The 21052-nt window shown below is 48.8% G+C and overlaps 4 protein-coding genes across 4 annotated transcripts; 2 read left to right on the forward strand and 2 right to left on the reverse strand.

The window, feature by feature from the left end:
• Window positions 1–320: 320 nt before the first annotated feature.
• On the reverse strand, window positions 321–12444 carry N7479_000337 (polyketide synthase/peptide synthetase; the record flags this gene model as incomplete). Its single annotated transcript, XM_057248035.1, has 5 exons — window positions 321–3229; window positions 3296–5068; window positions 5120–5823; window positions 5902–8119; window positions 8181–12444. The coding sequence occupies 5 exons, from the start codon at window positions 12442–12444 to the stop codon at window positions 321–323; spliced, it is 11868 nt and encodes a 3955-aa protein (XP_057112467.1).
• A 982-nt stretch (window positions 12445–13426) lies between these two features.
• On the forward strand, window positions 13427–14561 carry N7479_000338 (zinc-binding alcohol dehydrogenase family protein; the record flags this gene model as incomplete). The annotated part of the gene is made up of 2 exons (XM_057248036.1): window positions 13427–13977; window positions 14033–14561. 2 exons carry the CDS (start codon window positions 13427–13429, stop codon window positions 14559–14561), a joined length of 1080 nt encoding a protein of 359 aa, XP_057112468.1.
• A 1510-nt stretch (window positions 14562–16071) lies between these two features.
• N7479_000339 (cytochrome P450) lies at window positions 16072–17543 on the forward strand (the record flags this gene model as incomplete). The annotated part of the gene is made up of 4 exons (XM_057248037.1): window positions 16072–16374; window positions 16428–16500; window positions 16569–17122; window positions 17187–17543. The coding sequence occupies 4 exons, from the start codon at window positions 16072–16074 to the stop codon at window positions 17541–17543; spliced, it is 1287 nt and encodes a 428-aa protein (XP_057112469.1).
• Window positions 17544–18172: 629 nt separating this feature from the next.
• N7479_000340 (Zn(II)2Cys6 transcription factor domain-containing protein) lies at window positions 18173–19705 on the reverse strand (the record flags this gene model as incomplete). Its single annotated transcript, XM_057248038.1, has 1 exon — window positions 18173–19705. One exon carries the CDS (start codon window positions 19703–19705, stop codon window positions 18173–18175), a length of 1533 nt encoding a protein of 510 aa, XP_057112470.1.
• Window positions 19706–21052: the final 1347 nt, after the last annotated feature.

Consider the following 21052-nt stretch of genomic DNA (forward strand, 5'->3'; position numbering starts at 1 on the left):
GGCTTTAATGGGGGGCTTATGGGCACCCACTGATGGGCTGTGGGTTGGGTCGGGTTTCGAGAGTAGAGCCCATTTATGGGCTTTGCGGAAGTCTAGCATTTACTATGGTGGTTGGGGTCGCTTGCGAACTACGTGAACAACCATAAAATCAGGCTTATTCAGGCATCAACTCCGAAAACATTTAATTTGGGATGAAAGTAAAACACAGTCAATTCCCTGAACAATCCTTCATTTAAATGAAACTTTGAATAATTATCAAACAAAACTCCCGATACCAAACATTCCTCCAGCGGTGGTTTCCTCAACTAAATACATGCAAGTCAGAGCCCATGTGTAAGCCGGGGGAAAACAACGGGATCGCTATTCTCAAGATTTGCAAAAAATGCTCCGACCACAGCTGGAAGACCCAGTTTTTCTGCTTTCTTGGCCCATTCGGCAGGGGAGAGAACCTGGGCCACAACACCAGTCTCCTTCTCAATATATTCCTTTAAATCCGAGAAAGGAATGTCAGAATCCCCAATCAGATTGGTATATTTGAGTTGCGATTTCGAAGCCAATAGGGTCAGATGAAGTCCACCCATGATCCCCTCCACGACTGTTTCCAGTGAAACGACATTCAAAGTACCACGGAGTTGAGGTGAGACTGGCACTGCCTGCAACATTCGGGAGAGGCGGAGAAGGTTCGGCATCAGCTCGAGAGTTTCCGTAGCATTCTCATGAGAGATGCTGCTTGGCCGATAAATGGTAATGGGGAGCCCGGACCTATCATGAATCTTTTCAAGATATCGTTCACTGGCCCATTTGGAAGATGTGTACCCATCAAGCCCATCCGTAGGCGGCAGGTAAGAAGATACGGACTCCTCCCCAAAGACGGCCCGCTGGGAAAAGAAAGTTACCCCGGCAGTGGAGACAAAATGGAATGGTATGTGACGGCCCAAGGCCAATTCGACGAGCTTGGAAGTGGCCTCGAAATTTGCAGCTTTGAGACTGCGGTAGGACTTGAGGTGAGAAACATCGGCCCCATTGTGTATGATCGCGTCCGCTGTGCTGAAAATTGTTTCAGCCTCCGCGTCAGAGAGCCCCAACTTCGGGTGGGTGAGATCTCCTTCGAAAACGATAACTTTGCTATAAATCTTCGCCAAATTCCGGTCTTTACCGCCTCTAACAGCGATGCAATAGATCGTGGTAATGTTAGTGTCATCTTGCAAAGCCTGCAGCAAACCGGTTCCAACGTAACCAGTGGCCCCAGTTAGTACCACTGCTTTAGCTGGGTATGTCACTGAGGAATTCGCAGAAGAGAACTGGGTCAGGATGTCTGGATTTGGGTCAGATTCACGCTCCCAGTCGATGTTCTCAAGTACTTTTAGTGAGTGATTGAAATCAATTTTTGCAGCCATAAGGCGCAACGTGCTGGCTTGGAACAATTGAATCAAAGGCAAAATAGTCCCAAAATCATCCCCAATTCTTGCCTGTAGGTGCAGGAGCAATAGAGAAGAGCCTCCCACAAGGAAGAAATCTGTGTCACTCGAGATAGTCTGTCGAGTAATATCTTTCGGTATCACTTTTTTCCAGGTCTCATGCAACTTCCGTTCTGTTGCCGTAAGTTTCCCCTGGTCTACTGCTTGATGAGGCCAGTTGTTTGCTGACAAAGGGATAGTGTTGAGAGATCTCCGGTCCATCTTCATCGACGAATTCATAGGTAGCTTTTCCATGGCGATCACCGCTGCGGGCCACATATATTGGGGCAATGGAAGCATTAACGGAAGCTTACTCAAGAATTCGTCTCGTTTCTCATCTGGGAAAGCATTTGAGAACACGACGTAGGCAACAAGAAAGTCTACCTCAGAGTCATCGGCTTTACGCAAAGAAACGGCCGCATTTGTCAAAACACCCGTCGAAACATCCAGGATTGCTTGTTCAATATCTTGGAGATCAATCCGCAGACCGCGCAATTTGATTTGAGTGTCGCCAGAAATTCGGCCTTCAACAAGTAGAGTTCCGTCTTGTCGCCATCTTCCAACATCACCAGTGAGATACATGCGACTTAAGGGGTTGCCGTCTGAATTGATTGTATTGAGTACAAACTTCTCGCGTGTCAATTTATCATCGTTGAGGTACCCAGCTGAGACACCGGCTCCGCTGACTGCAATTTGTCCCGACATCCCCACGGGAAGTGGCTGAAGATCGTCATCGAGAATATAAACTGTGGAGTTTGGCTTAGGTGGACCAGCCGCAATTCGACTTCCACTCAGCCCCGCGATATCGCTTGGTGAGTAGAGCACCCGCATCTTGTTAGAGGAACAAGTCACTTCACTTGGCCCGTAGGCATTGAAAAATCGTAGATCTGGTCGATTCAGGGCACCAAATTGCTTCAACAGAGATTCCGTAACTTGTTCGCCACCCGCGAGAGCGATGTTCCACTTGGAAGTTCGCAGGCGAGAGATGTTTCCGTGGCTGAGCCAGCTCAGATATTCTGACGGTGTGGCACCCGTGAAAGAGATATTCTCGTCAATGAGCAGCTGAGTTAAAGCGAGTGCGTCGCCTCGGTACTCGCGTGGTGCTATGACTAGTGTACCCCCATAGGCAACGGCGGTGAAAACCTGTGTCAACGACATGTCAAAGCCTAGTGAGCTGTGCAGTAAAACAGTTTCTCGTTCAAATCCATACACCTGTGAGGAGCACTCGACCTCATTCAAAAGATTGCGATGCGTAAGCATGATTCCCTTGGGGACTCCCGTTGAACCACTTGTGTGAAGAATTGCTGCGACGGAATCAGGCGATGCTGCAATTGGAAACCAGGTACTCTTGGCTGAAGTGACTTGCGAGGTGTTGACAACAAGCACGTCGTGTGTATTGAAACTAGAGACATCCTCAAAGGATTTGCTGTCGACCATAATGGCTTTCAGATCGAGATTGGAGACGATGGCAGCTAGTCGAGAGGTCGGAATACTGCGATCAAGGGGAACATAAATCGCTCCAATGTGGATTACAGCGAGTAAGCAGCACACCGTGTCAACAGTGGGCTCGTGATATACAGCAACCTGCTGTCCACTATCAATTCCCGCAGCCAGGAGCGCAGCAACAATCGAAATCACTCGTTTTCCCATATCATCATAAGTTAGCACTTTGTCTTGCCCATCCTTCATGGAAATCTCCCCCGGAGAATTTTCAATGATCTCCCATACACGATGCGGCAGGGTTGAGCTCCAATTGGAAGGGATAGTCGGGCCTAGAATCAAGATATTTAGAATACACGGACGACAAAATCACTTAGGGGATATTTGAATATACCCACCAGTTCCAATTTCAATGGCCCTTGCAATGTTCACTTCATTAAAGAGCTTGGGCTGGTTTAAACTGGCATCTGGTTGGTTGGCGAAGGCCTTCAGAAGTTCGACATAGCTGTTGGTCAAGACCTCAGCCGCGTGGTGGCTATACAAATCCTCTCGGATGTAGAGCGTTAGGAGGCAGTCACCACCAGGATTGTCAATTATATCCAAGCTTATGTCATATGCAGCTTTCCCGGGTTCAAAGCGCAACAACTCCATCTGACAATTGCCAAACGTCTGTTTTTCACGAGCCCCCTGGCGATAGTCAACGAAGGCTTGGAATAGTGGGCTGTAAGTTGCATCTCTTAGAACACTAAGTTCTCGAAGCACAATCTCGAATGGCACAGCCCCGTTTGCTAATGCCGAATATGCTTTACTGCGTGTGTCTTTCAGTAGTTGATAAAACTTTTGCTGAGGCTTGAGGTGGAAAATCAATGGAAGCAAATTGAGGAATGGACCGATGCTCTCCATTGCGCCAGGGTCATTTCTGTTTGCGTCCGCAATTCCAAGGCAGATGCTGTCTGACCCTGCGTAGCGATGAAGGAGGACTGTGAATGCAGACATGTAGAAATGGAATGGCGTCGAACTGTATTTGCGGCAAACAGATTGAATCGTTTTACAAAAAGATAAGTCGAGACGTACTGAGACTGCATGAACGTTGTAATTGTCCATCGGCGGTCTCGTTGTGATCTCGGTCAGGGGAAGTAATGGGAGGACTGGAGGACTCTCTGGGAATGCTTGCTTCCAAAACGCAATCTGATCTGACCATTTGTTGGAATCTTGGTCTTGCAGTTGACTCTTTGCATAATTAGGGAATTGAAGAGGCTCTGGTCCCAATCTTTGGCCATTGTATGCTTTCTCTAAATCCAACATCAAGACTTGCTGGCTGACACCGTCGAAACTGATGTGATGACATCCAATTATTAAATAGTTATCCTTGGTCGCGGGATTGAAAAGCAACAACAGACGCATGGTTTCGCCGTCCTCAATTTGATAAACGTGGGCCTTCAGGCGTTCAAACTCCTCCCACATGTCAGATACCTGATTAATGCGTTTCTTTTCAAGCCCAATAATTGAGGTTTCCATAACTCCTTGGACAATGTCTTGGCTCGAATTTGTGTAAAAGCAGGCCCTCAAAGATTCGTGGCGTTGTGTGACAATCGCAACTGCTCGTTCTACATCATGAACTCGTAAGTCGCCGCTCAGATGAAAGACTCCAGTGTGGTTCAAAGTGGTCGGATCATGGATATAATTTTTGACAAACCAAAACATAGATTGGGAAAAGGAAAGAGGTTCTTCCCTTACAATTTGTGGCTTGTTGACGATTATTGCTGCCAATTCGGGCTCGGGGGATGTTATAGCGGAGGAAACGGAGGAGGATTCGGCACGTACAGAGGGAGTCTCGGCTGCAGGATTGGATTCTGGCGTGGAATAGCCTTGTGTATCAGAAGCTTCACCGGGCGTACTTTCTGCTGGGGAAGAGTTCATCACGCCCGGGACCAGCTCCGCCGGGAGCTCTTGAAGCGTATGGCTCACGATATCGCCAATCGCGATCCCACTGAGGATCTTCAAGACTGGAACGTTGACTTGAAGATTTTTTAGCAGCCATGAGCGAATTTCGACTGCAACGAGAGAATCGACGCCGATTTCATTGGTGCGCAGAGACGCAACTGCTTCGACCCCCTCAGACTCGGTTACCTCCAGCTGGAGCAAAGTCTCAAGTTTCTGTACCAAGCTCTCTGCATGTCGTCAGTGACAATATTTCCAAGTGGTAATTTCTCAGTACATACCCAGAATAATGGAGCGGGCCTCTTCAATTCCGACAGCTTTTGCCAGGCGTCCCTTGACAGACAATTCGGACTTGGTACCATCCGTGGTTACGGTTGATGAGGATTCTTGGGTCACCAGGTGACCGAATTTGGGATTGTCAAACCAAATAGGCTTATGTGTTGCTTCCCCATTCACCGGCCGAAGACCCGTGGTAACCTCGACACATTCTCCCGAGCCGGCGCGGCCAGACAGCACAGCCTCTGCAAATTGTTGATGGACGTCTCTCTCCGATACAAACATAAAGCCACTGCGGCGAAGATCATCCTGTACGGCCTGGCTTGCCTCTCGGGCGACGTAGCCCACGCCTAGGACTGGACCAATATTAATAACGGAGGCGGCCAAGCCGGCTTCGTGGCGCTGAGCAGCCAGACTAGCCAAGAATTCGTTGGCTGCAGTATAGTTGGATTGGCCGAAGTTCCCTATGACTCCAGTCGTTGAGGAGAAGCAGACGAAGAAATCAAGGTCCACATTTGAGAGCACAGCCTGCAAGTTAATCGCGCCCTCTACCTTTGGCCGAACGACCTTCATGAATGTTTCAAAGGACATCTCCCTAGTGGTGGTATCTTCCAAAACCATGGCCCCCTGGGTAACGCCAGCAATTGGAGGGAGACTGTCTTTTATAGTATTGTAAACTCCTTCAACGTCCATCCGGCTCGTGACATCACTACCCAATCGTTAGTTGCGGCATTGGACACAATGGAGCTTATTTTTAGGGAAGGGGGAGGCTAAAATTAAAACATACCAGTGAATCACTTTGACTGTTGCTCCCAGTTCCTTTGTACTTTGAAGCCACTCATCGCTAATCTGGGGTCGTCTGCTGGACAAGACGATGTACTTTGCGCCTCGTCGAATCATCCAATCACACAAAGAGACACCGAGAGATCCAGAAAGACCACAAAGCCAATAAGTCTTGTCAGCGTCAAATTGTATGAGGGTGTCTATAGGATCAACAGTAACCGCCACTGTATTTGTGCAAGTCCAATCAATGACTGCTGAAAGTTGGTTAGGGTTGCGCAATCGCACATCTGCCGGGGAAATGACTTCCAGTCCCTCTGTAGTGTATGCGCCGTCTTTGGATTCCGTGATGGCAGCAGACAGTATATCACGTATGCTGACCACCTGGCTTAGTAGTAGGTTTGGCAAAAAGATGCCCTTCTGGATAATTGAGGGTAGGTCTTCGTATCGGTAATTCTGTGGCATGGAGGGGAATAATGGGGACCCTTCTGTCAAGTTTATCAAAAGCGAAGGACCCTTCGGAAGCCGCTCCGTGATTTCACGGGTAGACAAGAGATTATGGATAAATCGGATGTCTGGGTGTTCCTGACGACTCCGTGATGTGTATACCACCGACTTTCCGCCAGCAGTTGCATAGCGAGAGAGCACTTCTGCCAACATGGGGGTCGCCTCATGCACCACTAGATTTTCCCCTGGAATTTGGCTTGACAAGACACTTAAAGCGATGAGATGGCTTTCTAAAATCGAGAGCAGGGTGCTTTCGCTTCCTGCAGGGATATCACAAGGAAGATAAAGCCCTTCCTCAAGTCTTGAAGTGGAGCCGTTGATGGTCGCCAACCCAACAACCGAGCGAGAAGTGTCAGAAGTGCTGCCCAGTACAAGATGGTAAGTCGTGTAATTAATCTTGAAGGGACGTAATGTTGAATGAGTAACTTCAACCGTGATTTCCTCTGTTGCTTCCCGGGAAGTGGGCAGATGTGCTTCTCGAAGAACGTTCGAGGAGTCAATTCCTGATTTCCCTATGATGACAGGCTGCTTGCGCACGTCAACAATATTATGAATCTCCCGTCTGGATGCATTATACCGGTCATTCCGGCTCTGATCTAAAACAGCACGTGGTACTAGTTTCGTTCCATTTTCAAAGACCACTTCAGGTTCCAAAGGCCAGAAGACATCAGTATTGCTTTCCATCTCAGACCATAGACTGATGACAGCAAAGCGAAGGAGATTCTCGACAAGGAATTGACTAGTGCACTCCTTTAGAGTGGGGACATCAATCAACTGCAGCGTCAGCCGCGGATTCTCCCAGAGCTGGGTCCGTCCAAACCCAACAAGCATATTGGTCCATGGCTCAAATCGGGAATTGTTGGTAATCCAAAGGACCCTGCCGGCCTCGCCAAACAGCGCCTTGAGACCTTCAAAGGTCTCTGGTGTGAGTGATTTAAACACAGGACCGTCAAAGTCGGTCACAGATAGGACGACGCTCGACGGTGAGATAGAATTACTGTTGATGTTTGAGACATCCTTGAACCATGTCACTTTGTCACAGTAGTGACGCAGTAGCATCCGAAGCTCGCCCACAAGACGAGATGCCTTGGTTGACTGGCCACCGACAACAATAAGCTCTGGGATTGGGAGACCGGCTGGGAGCAGAGCGGCTGGCGTGGCCAGTGGTTGACGAAGGAAGCTCACCCGATCATCCACAGCCTGGGCGACAATCAGCGAACAAGGGAATGGGAGAGGATCAAGATCAGGAGTTAAGGTGTCAATTCCAGCAAATCCTGTTTGCCACAGCAGCGAATCCCATTCCGCGGCTGTGATGCAAGGGGACAGAATACGACCGTCACCCATCCCAAGCCACCAACCAGGAAGGGTGCCAAAAATGGCACCCGTACGGATGGGGTCGTTGCTGGTCATTTCCAGAAGTAGCAGGTATCCACCTGGTTTCAGAAGACGACGAGCATTATTCATTGTCTTTTCGAGGTTGACTGTCGCATGAAGAACAAAGGACGCAACAACCAAGTCATAAGTCTGTGCCTTGTATCCTTGCTGAATTGGGTCGGTTTCGATATCCAGGACCTTGAACACCATCTTCTCTGCATGACCAGTGAATCGTTCTTTGGCTGTATCAAAGAATCCGGACGAAATGTCGGTGAATGTATATGAATCGAATTTACCAGCGATCTGCTTCAGGATGCCCTTGGTTGCACCGCCAGTACCAGCACCTGGGAGATTAAGTCAGTTGTTGCCATCAATGAGATGATTAGACTGGGAGATTCGACTCACCAATTTCAAGAATATTCAAGTGCGGATACGCATGAGCTACTTGAGCCACGACTCGAGCGAGGTACTTAGTGTAAGTCGGAAAGGCAAGTCCCTCCTCGTAGTATCGATCCAATAAATTGTCTTTCTTCAGGTGGTTTAGGATCGTGGTTTCACCCCGAATCGCTGCGGCAAAATTTTGCCCGGTAGCATGAATCATCTGTAGATCCAGGCTGTCGGAATATTTTGCACTGAGTGTTGAGACGACCTCCAGTGTATCATTCAACCACTCCTTTTTGGCGTATGGATGCTCTCCTGCACGGACACGAGACAGAACGGTGGTTCCAAAATTGAACATGCCCTTGTATGGGCCCTCCGTTCGAGCGGGGTGGGTGACGGGGATTTCTTCATTCCAGAGACGGATATAGTACAGCGACAGCCGCTCCGCAATTTTCGCAATTTCTAGTTCCCCCTCTGTTGGCTGGCCATCAAATGTGACAATTTCTGCATTAGGATTTGCCCCCACCCACTCGATAGTAGTGAACATCGGAGTATCGTCTGCTGGAGTGACTGGAGAAAATGGCACACACCGTAGTCCTTCAACCTGGAGGGCAACGTTTTCAGTCCCAGCAAACGAGAGATCAACATCGCCGATGATTGTAGAATCCTCATTATCAGTGATGGCAGATGCGAATTCGATTTGTGGGTTATTCGGTGATTGGATAGCAAACAGAAGCGGATCAATTCTCAATCTGTCCATGCGGAGAGGCACGTGGAGGGACCAAAGGCGACCATCATCGGGGAGACAGAAGGACAGAATGATAGATTGGAATGCAGCATCAAGGGATGCGGGATGCACCAGATACGGGCCTTTGTGCTCCCCAGTCTGGGCGTTCGCCACATTTCCACGGGCAGCTCCCAAACTGCGTCGCAGTGAGGAGAGAGCTCGGAAAGGTCCGGAGTATCCATATCCAATATCGGCCATAGTGGAATAGAAACGGTCTGAATCGACAACGTTGAGGTTGGGAACATCACCTGGCTTTGGTGGAAGGATTGCACCATGACTCTCTCCTAATGTCACAGTGATTCGGCCTTGGGCCATTAGCACCATGTCCTCGCGGTCATTACCCCAGGCGGCATGATATTCCCATGAAGCGTCGATTTGATGTTCATTTTGTTGGACATCGATCAAGGAGAACAAAGCCTCGACTTCGGCATTATCAGTAGCAAAGGTCAGAGCCTGCCGGATTATGAAATCCTGCACTTCAATCAACTGAATGGGTTTCCCCTCGGTGATGGCTCGAGCTGCCTCAATTGCAAGGACAATGAATCCGGCTGCAGGGAACACAGACTGACCCTGAAGCTGATGCTCACTTATCCATGGAACGTCCACGGCTCGAAGTATATTGCGCCATTGGATTTGACGTGTGGTTCCATGAACACTCTGACGGCCGAGCAGCTCGTGTTCGACCCGCTTCCGTGTTCGGAGCACTCTAGAGATCCGTGACTCTTTCCAGTAGGAACGATCATGTGCCCAAGGGTAACTTGGCAATCCTTTCACGAGCTGAGGAGCAAGTTCGCCTCGTAGGCGCACTTCGTAAGATTTTAGATCTATAACATCAGGGACAGAGATCCACAATTGACCAAGAGCATCCGCCATGGCCTCGATGTCGTTTTGTCCGCGCCGCAGTGTCCCAGTATAGGGGATCTGTAGTCCAGATTCTACAATAGTCTGAGATGCAGGTCCCTTCAGAGCAGCATGAGGTCCTACTTCCACTGCGATGTCGAATTTTTCAGTCACTGAGATTGCCGATTCGATGGCTTGCGAAAATAGAACGGGTCGCACCATATTATCAACCCAGTAACTGGTCCCCAGCTCAGTGCTAGGCTGCATTTTTTGTCCAGGATACACACTGGAATACCATGAGCAAGAATTCTCCACTTGATCGTGAATAGTAATCTTGCAGCGTTCCATAGATTCAAGGTACGCTGCCGAACAAGGCTCCATATGGTGTGAGTGATAGGCCTTGTCTACCACCAATCGCCGGACAAATTTCTGCTCATCTTCTAATACTGCTTGCACCTGAGCCACCGTCTCTTCGTTACCGGAGAGTGTGACGCTAGAGGAAGAGTTACAAGCAGCGACCTTGATCTGGCCTTGGAAGTCTGGCAGGTCACACAGCTCTTGAGCATCCTCCATCGAGGTACCGACGGCAAGCATGGCACCTTTTTCCCCATTTGCGCCTTGTGCTTTGGAAGCATGAAGTCCACGGAAATAGGCAATGCGAATGGCATCTGTCGCTGAGATGAATCCTGCAGCATAGGCTGCAGTGATCTCACCGGATGAGTGTCCGACAACGGCTGTAAACCAAACACCCGCGCTGCGAAGGAGTTGCACTAAAAGTAATTGCACTGCTGTGCACAAGGGCTGCGAGATAAATGCTTCGCGGACTCGGCTACTTTCGTCAGGGGCCAACATTTCGCCAACCAGCGACCAATTAGGCCGTTCAAATTCAGGAAGGTCGTTCAGACTATTCTCAAGGGTCGAAATAAAGTCTCTGCAGAAGCTTGACAGTTCAATAAGATGCTTTCCCATCCCGGGCCATTGAGCGCCCTGGCCTGTGAATACTCCCAAAATACGCCGCCCATCAGAGGATGGTCCAGCAGTGCGAACACCGACTGTTGCTTCTGTACTTGCACGACCCCTTTTTATCGTTTCCTGTAACTTCTTTTTCAGACTATCGGTATCTCTGGCTGAAATCGCAGTCTTAAAGGGAAGCTCAGTTCTTCGTGCATGGAGAGACCAGGATAAGTCCTGCAGGTTGACGGTTGGAGTATCTTGAAGAAACGATGTGTAGAAATCCAAAATATTCAAGAGAGAGGCTTCGGAACTTCCAGAGAAAACAAACGGAATAACAGCCGAGCTGGAATCAGCCTTCTTGGATGAATGGGGAGGTACATAATTTTCGATGATTGCATGGGCGTTGGTACCGCCGAAACCAAAGCTGTTGACACTAGCTCGACGAGGTACATCCTTTGCGAGGGTAGGCCAAGGAGTTGCCTGGGTTGCAATGCGCAGATTACCATAAAACGGCGCCACGGTGGCGCTGAGTTCGTCAAAGAGCAAGTTTGCAGGAATAATACCGTGCTGGACTGCCAAAGACGCTTTTAACAATCCAGCAAGTCCTGCAGTGCCTTCCGTGTGACCGATTACTGTTTTGATGGATCCAACAAAAAGTTCTTGCTCATGCTCTCCGGGTTGGGCGTGTGGGAAGAAGGCGGTACTGACCGCCCGAGCCTCCAGGGGATCACCGGCCGGAGTTCCGGTGCCGTGGGCTTCAAAGAATTGACAGCGGCCTCCAGGGTCCAATGGATCTATCCCAGCCCTCTTATAGGTGTCACGGATCAGGTCAATCTGCGCCGTGGCACTGGGTAGGGTAATACCATTAGTCTGGCCATCCTGGTTGACGCCAGTCTCGCGAATAATACATTCGATCTCGTCGCCATCCTCCAACGCGGCGCTGAGCGTCTTCAATACAACAGATGCAATGCCTTCTCCACGCGCGTAACCATTGGCTTTCGCATCCCACATCCGGGATCTTCCATCAGGCGACAGCATGTTCAGTTTGCTCTCGCTGATATAATTCTCTGGGCCCAAGATCAAGTTTGAACCGGCCGCAACAGCCACGCGAGAGGAACCACTTCGCAATACCTGCACTGCCTGATGGACAGCCACAAGGCTCGACGAGCAGGCCGTGTCGATGGTCATAGATGGGCCGTGCCAGTCGAAAAAGTATGAGATTCGGTTAGAGATCAGGCTGCGGGCAATACCTGTCGCATGATATTGTGGAATTTGATCCAGGTCGCGTAGAAGTAGTGTTTCGTAGTCACCACACATCAATCCGACATAGACAGCAGTGTTGGAACCGCGCAGCTGCCCGATGGAGATGCCTGCATGCTCTAGGGACTCGTACACCGTCTCGAGGAGGAGTCGGTGTTGCGGATCCATGGCGTCTGCCTCGATTGCCTTGATACCAAAGAACCGAGCATCGAACTTGGTAATATCATCTGATAAGAAATACGAACTTTGAGTACTGCTGCTCCCATGATGTGATCCGTCGGGGTGGTAGAAGTTCTCGCTATCAAAGCGCTCTTTGGGAATTTCCTGTAGCAGATCTCTTGGTTCGACAAGTAACTCCCAGAGCTTTGAAGCTCCGTTCACTCCCCCTGGAAAGCGACATCCACTACCGACAACTGCGATGGGCTCCGATGGCGTGAAATTGGACATCTTGAGAGCCCTAATGAAGCAATAATGGATAATTTGGAAAAATAAAATTCAAGATTTGATCATAGTTATTCACGTACGCAGTTGCGTCTACTCTTTATATCTACAGGACAGTATGATTATATTTTGCAACAGACCCTGACATAGTACCGACAAATTGAGTCCAATTACCCCTTCGAATTGTCCCGTAGAGGGGGAAAAGGCCGAATGCTTTCCAATTTTCTCATCCCAGCGGTTTCAAACAATTGAATAGTAAAAGGACTCCCCCGATCTCGGGGATGTTAAGGCCGATGCGATCCACGGGTGTAACCCAACTCCACAGTGGCGATTTGTATACATTTTAGCCCCAACCTGCGACTCCTCGTAGAATTTCTAGCCTATCAGGCTGATGTTCTTGTATGCAGTGTCGGAATATTTTCATAATCTTATCTGCATGTTCTCATCTGCACATTCTTCTGCGCGTTTTCATTTGCACGCATGTACAAATGAGAAATCTGGAGCTACAATTCCTAGTCCCATCGCAGTATAAGCGGAATCTTTTACTAGCCTCCCGCCATTGGCTTATCATCGGCAATTCCGACTCGATCTCACTTACATTAAGAGAGATAGAGAACTCGGAATTTTCCGATAAATTGATGGGAGGGGGCGAGGAGGGGTAAGGAGGGAGGAAGAGGGAGGAGGAGGGGGGGCGTTTTTAGGAATCTGGTTGGTACTATTGTCGTAGGTGGTGGGATGAGATACGAACTGACTTCGCTGGCCAAGATAGGAAGAATTACGAACCGGAGAACGTGAAAGGATGTGACAACGAGCGTGGGAAAGCATAGCTTCATGAATCCTCCGAGTCCGAGAATCACCGATCCATAAATTATTATTTACTAGCGGATAATCAATTGTAGACTGCAACATATCTTGGTTCTGCTAGTGAAGAATTTTAGTTTGACATTCATCGAACCCAAATCTCAATCCCGCCATCTTGGTCTACGAGATGACCGTCGCTCAAGTTCCCTCACAGACAGGGATAGTTGAAGGAGCAGGAGGAGAGCCTATCCTCTCTCACGATGTTGCTATTCCGACGCTCAGCCCAAACGAGATCTTGATTGAAACGAAGGCCGTTGCAATTAATCCATCAGACTATAAGATGTCACAAAAGTTTCCCTCAGTCGGGGCTATCATTGGCTCAGACTTCGCCGGAACAGTTGTAGAGACCGGTTCGGGGGTAGCACAGCTCTCGCGCCCGCTAGCAATTGGTGACCGCGTCTGCGGTGCCGTCCATGGCTGCAATCTATCCGACCCTCATAGCGGTGCCTTTGCTCAGTATGTCAAAGCTGACGCCAGCCTTGTTATGAAAGTCCCTGCCGCGATGCCTTGGGAAGATGCGGCAACGTTGGGTGTTGCTCTGGGTACCGCTTGCATCTCATTCTGGAAAGCGCTTGGATTGACCGCATCACCAAATGAGCCTGCCACAACCCCTTTCCCTGTCTTGGTGTACGGAGGTTCAACTGCAATGGGTACTATGGCGGTGCAGGTCTTGAAGTTGTAAGCTTATAGTTGGGCCTATTGTTTGCAATTGAAACCTAACGATGTTTTATAGGAGCGGCCTCACTCCAATTGCGACCAGCTCACCCAAAAACTTCGACCTGGTGAAGTCCTTTGGGGCGAAGCAAGTATTCGACTATGCCTCACCAACCTGCGCAGCCGATATCAAGTCATTTACAAATAATTCATTGAAGTATGTACTCGACTGTATTACAGATGCTGAGTCGACAAAAATCTGCCACGCTGCGATTGGTCGGGCAGGAGGGAGGTATGCTTGTCTGGAGCTTCCACAGCAAGAGCTTCTCACGCGCAAGGCAGTGAATACAGAATTTGTTATGGCTCATGAACTTCACGGGAAGGAAATTGCCCTGGGTCCTGAATATGGGAGGCCTGCTTCTCAGGCTGCTAAGGATCTTGGAATTCAATTCTTTCGGGTTGCTGAGAAGCTACTGGAAGAAAACAAGATTAAAGTCCACCCTGTGCAGGTTCTTCCCAATGGATGGACGGGGGTTCTGGATGGGTTTGCTCTCATAAAGAGTGGACAAGTGAATGCTCGGAAGTTAGTAGCGCCGCTCCATGAGTAGAATAGGTAGGCTTGGATGGACCTGATCTCATGATCCGAGGCCCTAAGATTGCATTTGAATAGTCATCCAGCAGTTAGTTAGTACTATAATTTAGGACTTTACTTTTGCTCTTCGTTACCATGTCCTCGAAATCAAATCCTCACGCCAATTGACACCAGAATCCAAACCACTACATCAAAGGTCGACGGACAATCGAACTAGTTATATTGGGCTGAATACATTCTTAAGTCTCATACATGTATTATTGTACGATATATGAGGTCTGATTTGCGAGGCAGGACTGCCCATCCAGCAGATAAAGCTTCTACTAAGGCTGTAAAAGATATGATCATGTACGATCTTGTCCATTTTTTTTCGGCTGAATCATTACTGACGGTCAGTTAGGGTCTTTCGGCGGAGATTGCCATTTCCGGATAGCCATGCGGCGTGCATGATATGGTAGTGTTCGACCCCGGCGCCGTCCATACTGCGCACAGGCCTATAATCCACTAACCAGCCCCCGGAATCATTCTTCCGGCAAAGGATTCAGAAGCTCATCATCCAAAAATATACCATAGTGGGTCAGCGCTTGGTGATAGATACATCCGACCCCTGTTCGGTATAGCTCTCATTATAAGCATTCGGAGTCAACACAGGCTACTTCCAATCTTTCGGAGAATTACTTAAATGCTGCAAGAAATTCGCCTATTCGTCTATCAAGTGGCTGCATATGTGTTAGATTTGAATTGATATGCGGAATCTCGCGGGGTTAGGTAGGTAGATACATAGTAGCAGGTAGATCCCATGAATACCATTCCTGTTATATGCTTCATGTCTGGCATTTGAAACAGCTGCATGCTTTGCTGAAAGTGCCTTTTTTGATACGTGGCCTCTAAAAGTGTGGAGTTGAAGAAATTCGAATCATGGATAAACTCGCGAAGTACGGATTCCAATCGATCACCACAGACCGGATCGTGTCCGGTCTTGAAGCTAGCTTGCTACTCAGATATTTCTTGACATTTGTTGGTGTCCATTTTGAAATCAAATATTGTTGAATTGTCTCACATAAACATACCCAGTGCTAATGTTTGACCATCCCAGTTATTTATCTATGCCATCGGACGAGGCAGTTATCTGTCATTCCTCCACCCTTTGGCAAAATTCCCTGGGCCAAAGCTTGCTGCAATTTCAAATTTGTGGTACGCTTACCATTGGTATGTATACAGCTATTACTTATTATCGGGGCTCATCATCAGGTCAAAATGGCTCTAGTGGGCTCAGAATACGTGCCTAGAGGAATCGAAATACAAGAACTGCCATACTGACAGTATATGCCAGGTTCACTGGCAGGTACCCGTGGGCCCTCGAGGCTGCATTTGAGAAATACGGTGACTATAAATCTACCACTAAATTGATCAAGAAACAAACAGATCATCTGATTTCAATTAGGAGATGTTGTTCGAGTAGCCCCAAACGAGCTGGCCTTCATGACCCCAAATGCAGCAAAGGGTAAATATATCTAAATTACTACATGCATCAGGTCCAGCTAACACAACGGTGGTCTGTTCCTTTGCATATAGGCATATATGGAAGCGTTATCAAGAATCGGGAGATATTTCGAAAGAGCGATTTCCAGGAGATTGGTGAAAATGAACCGGGTATTACTGCTGAGAAAGACCCAGAGGTTCACCGACAAATCGCCAAGCAGCTTGTTCCTGCATTCAGCACTAAAGCTCTGAGAAAGCAAGAAGATGTGATTCATCAACATGTGGATGGCTTTGTCGCTCAGCTTCGCAAATACGGAATGGGAAGTGATAACCTTGAGATGAAGCAGGTATTACTCCTAGGTTCCCGCGACACTGTGTAAAGACTGACATTCCCACTTAGTGGCTCGACTGGCTCCTCTTTGATATCGCAGGGGATATGGCCTATGGTAGACAGTTTGAGCAGGTGAAAAACCGTATGGCGCCGAAAGAGAACCTTGAACATTACGAGAGGATCTAGTCTCTTATTAACACATTCGTTTAGGTAAATCATCGACTTTCCTATCCACGTTTGGAAAGGTTGGACTTTGGGGCACCACGAACCAAGTCACTCGACGGTTTCGCATGCTCCGACCCCTTGTTTGGATGCTGATCCCGCCGTCTGTGGTGCTCACTGTACCAACACTACTCCGTCTGAACAGGCAAGAGATTCGTCGTCGGATGTCGCAGCGAGACGAAATAAAACATCCCGATTACGTTGAGCAACTGCTCCCCAAGGATGGCAAGCCAGACCCCACCGAGGACTGGGTCCTCGCCCAGGCTAATGTATTCATCGTGGCCGGATTTGACCCCATGACGAATTTGATCTCATCTGCACTGTACTATCTCTTGACAAATACAGATCAATACGGGCATGCTCTCAAAGAGATCAGGGAGGAATTTGCCGAGTACAATGATATCACTGGGGAGCGCCTCCAGACAATGAAGTACCTCCAAGCAGTGATCGACGAGTCTTTGCGCCTTCACACCAATGCAGCATTTGGACTCCCCCGTGTAAGTCCTGGGTATGAAGTGGATGGCAATTTTGTCCCTCCTGGGGTATGTATTTTCAATTATTGCTGCTCATTTAGCTTTAATACTGCATCTAACAAGAAAATAACAGGTGACCGTTCAAACCTGTTTCTTCGCGACCACGCATTCCGAGCGTTACTTCAATGATGCCCGATCCTTCCACCCTGAGCGATGGCTGCCATCCTCTCATCCGCTCTACAATCCAAAATACGAGTCTGATGACCGACGAGCATTCACCCCCTTCTCACAGGGACCTCGGGGATGCCCCGGCTTAAACGCCGGGTATCTCCAAGCCCGAATTATCTTGGCTAAGCTACTGTGGTCCTTCGACATGGAATTGACGAACAAAGATGCAATTGATTGGGAGAAGGATATTAAGATGTTTGCGATCTGGATTCGGCCAGAGCTGTTTGTCCAGATCCGTCCCGCGAATGGGAACAAGAGTTAGATCATTGCCAAAGACACGAGGCCCGAGGCGGATACTAGGTATTTTCATTTGATGTAACGCAAGACCTCAAGAAACCAATCATGGTGCTATATATCTTCGCGTATTTTGTACACGCTGCAGGTTCGGCGCGTGTCAGATGGTTTTGTTAAACAGACTGCGACTCGGACCAATTATTGTCATTTGTGTTCTCGGGAGCAAAATACAAAGTCGGAGCCGAACAAATGACTTAGCCAATTTTGAAGTTTTCCAGTGATAATCGGCCCTGTACACTGTATCGAGTAGAGCACCACGTAACTAATCCAACAACGCCCCAGTTTCCAACACGTCATTCCCAGGCTTAGAATGGACCACAAGGCTCGTATTACAAAAGCATTTACCCATCGGAAGATCCGTCATCTCGCTAGTGTAGCTACCTGTGTGACTAGCCATTCGGAGCTTTTTTTGTCAAATCGGAGTTGGCACCCAAAAACTTGATTTTTCACTTTAAACTTGATACTGCTCTAAAGATCACAAAATTCAAACACCGCTCATTCAAGATATAAGTCATAAAGCCCGTTCGCAACTCGTGGCCCAGTCAAAACTAACTCGGCGACACATAATCAAGGAGACAATTCAACAGCCGTGGAGATCTACAGAAAGGGGTTCTGTTCCAACGTCTGCTGGATCTTTTTCATATTCTCTCTCAGCGAGGAAATATACCCAACACCCATATCCTCACTCCCCTTGCCATCCTTCTGACTCATAACCATCCGCAACAGTGCGGTAAGCTCCGAACTACTGAGAAGACCATCCTTGGAGCCCCTTGCAGGGTCAAGGCGGAAGTCCGCGGGTGTCCCCAGCAGGCTTTCTATGTGAGCCAGAAGATGCATGATCACCTGGACGAGAATCTTCACCTGCAGATTCCCGTACTGCACGGGAAATCCTCCAAGCTGGAGGCCTGGTACTGATTGCAGTGATGAGATCGACTGGTGCGACATTTCAGACAAAGACTCATAAACGCGCGAGAAGAGGATGTTATAGATCTGGATAATCTGAATGTAGCAGGTAAGGATCACTAGAGCGGCCGAGATATCCGGTTTGAAATAGTCGGAGGGCGGTGGGGTCATTAATTCAGAGGCTTGCATCTGCCCAAAAGATGAAGAGCTGATATGAAACGGATGCGCGTTGGTCAGATTCGACGTGAAGGGAGAGCAGAACATATCAGCCGCCGACGATGACAGCGTGGTAGGGTCCGAGTGTTGTGACTGAAACCCAGACCCCGGCTGGTCTGTAGAGGAGGTCGTCACAGCAATGGTTTGGATGATATGCACAAACTCGGAAGTGGTTTGAAGGACCTCTCCAAGTGGATCCAAACTGGCTGTTCCCTGGCCCCGGTTGGCGCACACGATGCTGACCAGGGTAACACTCCACGGCGTGGTATTGAGTCGGTCCAGTTGTTTGCTCAGCGACGCAATCATCGCAGATAGCCTCTGGACAGCATCAGCCCGGCTCATCATCTTCCGTGGCTGCTTAGAGGGATCCCCAGCGCCCAGGGAGTTGGAATCTCGTCCCTGGCTGGATTCGTCCGTGAAATATCGACTTTGATTACTGGATATATGGCTGCCACCGGTATACGCGCTCTCTGTGTCGCCTGGATTTGGGAAATGCGTGCCATTTAGCGAGGGAATCCCGAAGGGACTCTGACCATTCGACAGCCCGACCCCCACAAAATTATCGCCCACCCCCGAAAGACCCAACAGAATTGCCGGATCGAGGCCAAAAAGGCTGGAACCATTCGCGTCGAAGGCTCCTGGCGCCTCTGAAGGGACATCAGGTGTCCTGATCGCGGGAGGTTTCTCGGTGACGTCGACTGGGTTGATGGGGTTTTGGGCAGGATCGATATCATATAACATGTCGATCTCATCGTCAGCGGTACCGCTTTGACCTCTCAGGGCCTTTCGTGTGCGTTCCCGTCCATGACTGTTTCCTGGTATAATCTTCCGTGCAGGCCGTCCGAGGGGCCGCAGGTTGCTTGTGATACATGGGACACCGGCACGCAGGCAGCGCGCGCAGTTCTGGCCTGTCTGGTCCTCGCGAGGACATCGCAGCTTGTGTTCTCTGCATCGATCACAGGCGAATCTTTTGGGGGTTTGCGCGTAAGTTTCTGGTGACAACATTGACATCGTGCGGGGTGGTTAGGGTGACATGGAGTGTCAAAAGGGGTACAGAGACAGATATGGAACCAGAATATTAGCGGCATTGAGTAAGTACCTGATGTGCACCACAATTACTAGGGCACATCAAGCACCCAAAGGATGCCAGCTGGAGCTGAATTGGGGTTCGTGGGCCAACCCCCGATCGCATAATGGTTCTGGGAGGCAAAAGAAAACAGGGGTCTGCTGCACGTAATCTCGAACACCACTGCTCTAATTTCTCCCAACGTGGTCATCACTAAATTCAACGTTTTAGGGAATATGAAGCTGTCAACAAGGTGGGAAAGGGCGTATTGGAGGTGTGGCTAGCAATCGACACAATTATATAAGCCTTTCTCTACTATTTTAATGTTGAACCGTCGCATTTATGGAAGAATGGAAGGCGAACCTGGAATATGTATTATGCCAGACAATTTGGAACTTGTCTTGCGCTACTAAGTAAAATACCGCGGGCACACCGATTTCACTATTGGCACGACAGTCTAAGCCCCTTTTGGGTAGCCCATCTTACCACTCGATTATCAATCCATGCGCCAAGAGGTACTCTAACTAAAAGTGATTAGATGACTGTGCCAATAGTGAAATCGCTGTGCGAACTCTATGTTACTCTAACAATACGACAAAACGGTTGACCGTGCATTGATTTCACGCCATCAAATATGCGAATAAGACGAAAACTAAGCAATATTGGGACGGTGCAAGGAATGGAAAGAATCATAGGCTACTCAGAACCAGGCTATGGTGGATGATACGCCTTGTCAAATCAGATTTCCTCCATGGCATGCCAACGTAACTAGTACTTGGGGGCCGTTATTAATAATTAGAGACTTCGGGTGATTAACGGATGCCGGTCCAATAGTCCTCCGTGATCGGAGTACTCCGTAGTATCTTTGACTTTCGGAACTTTCCGAACCTTATACTAGATCGATTCGGCCAATTTACGATGCGGGGATATCTTATCCAAGCCTTGCGACTCCGCAGCCCACAGAGGGCATATAATGCAAATTAACATACAAATAAATATATCAATATTATCGAAATGTCATTGTCGACCCCGTGTAGGCGTCACGAATCGCATCTGTGGATGTCGCAAGGTCCGAATCGGTGCCGAACAAAGACGAACCATAAAGCTCCGAAAAGGTCGGCCAGATTGTCTATCCGTCACCGAAGGGGTAGGACCATTTTCTTCGAAACAAATGTTTCTGTCTTCGGCCTCCAGTGTTATCCAGCATTCTACATACGAAAGTCCCATGAGCCGACAGACCTAAAGGTACCGAAATCATCAGACCTACCTGACAAGCAGTCGGATAACGTGGT

Source organism: Penicillium vulpinum (assembly GCF_028829585.1).
Source record: "Penicillium vulpinum strain IBT 29486 chromosome Unknown utg000001l_segment0_segment0, whole genome shotgun sequence".
NCBI classification, from domain to species: domain Eukaryota; kingdom Fungi; phylum Ascomycota; class Eurotiomycetes; order Eurotiales; family Aspergillaceae; genus Penicillium; species Penicillium vulpinum.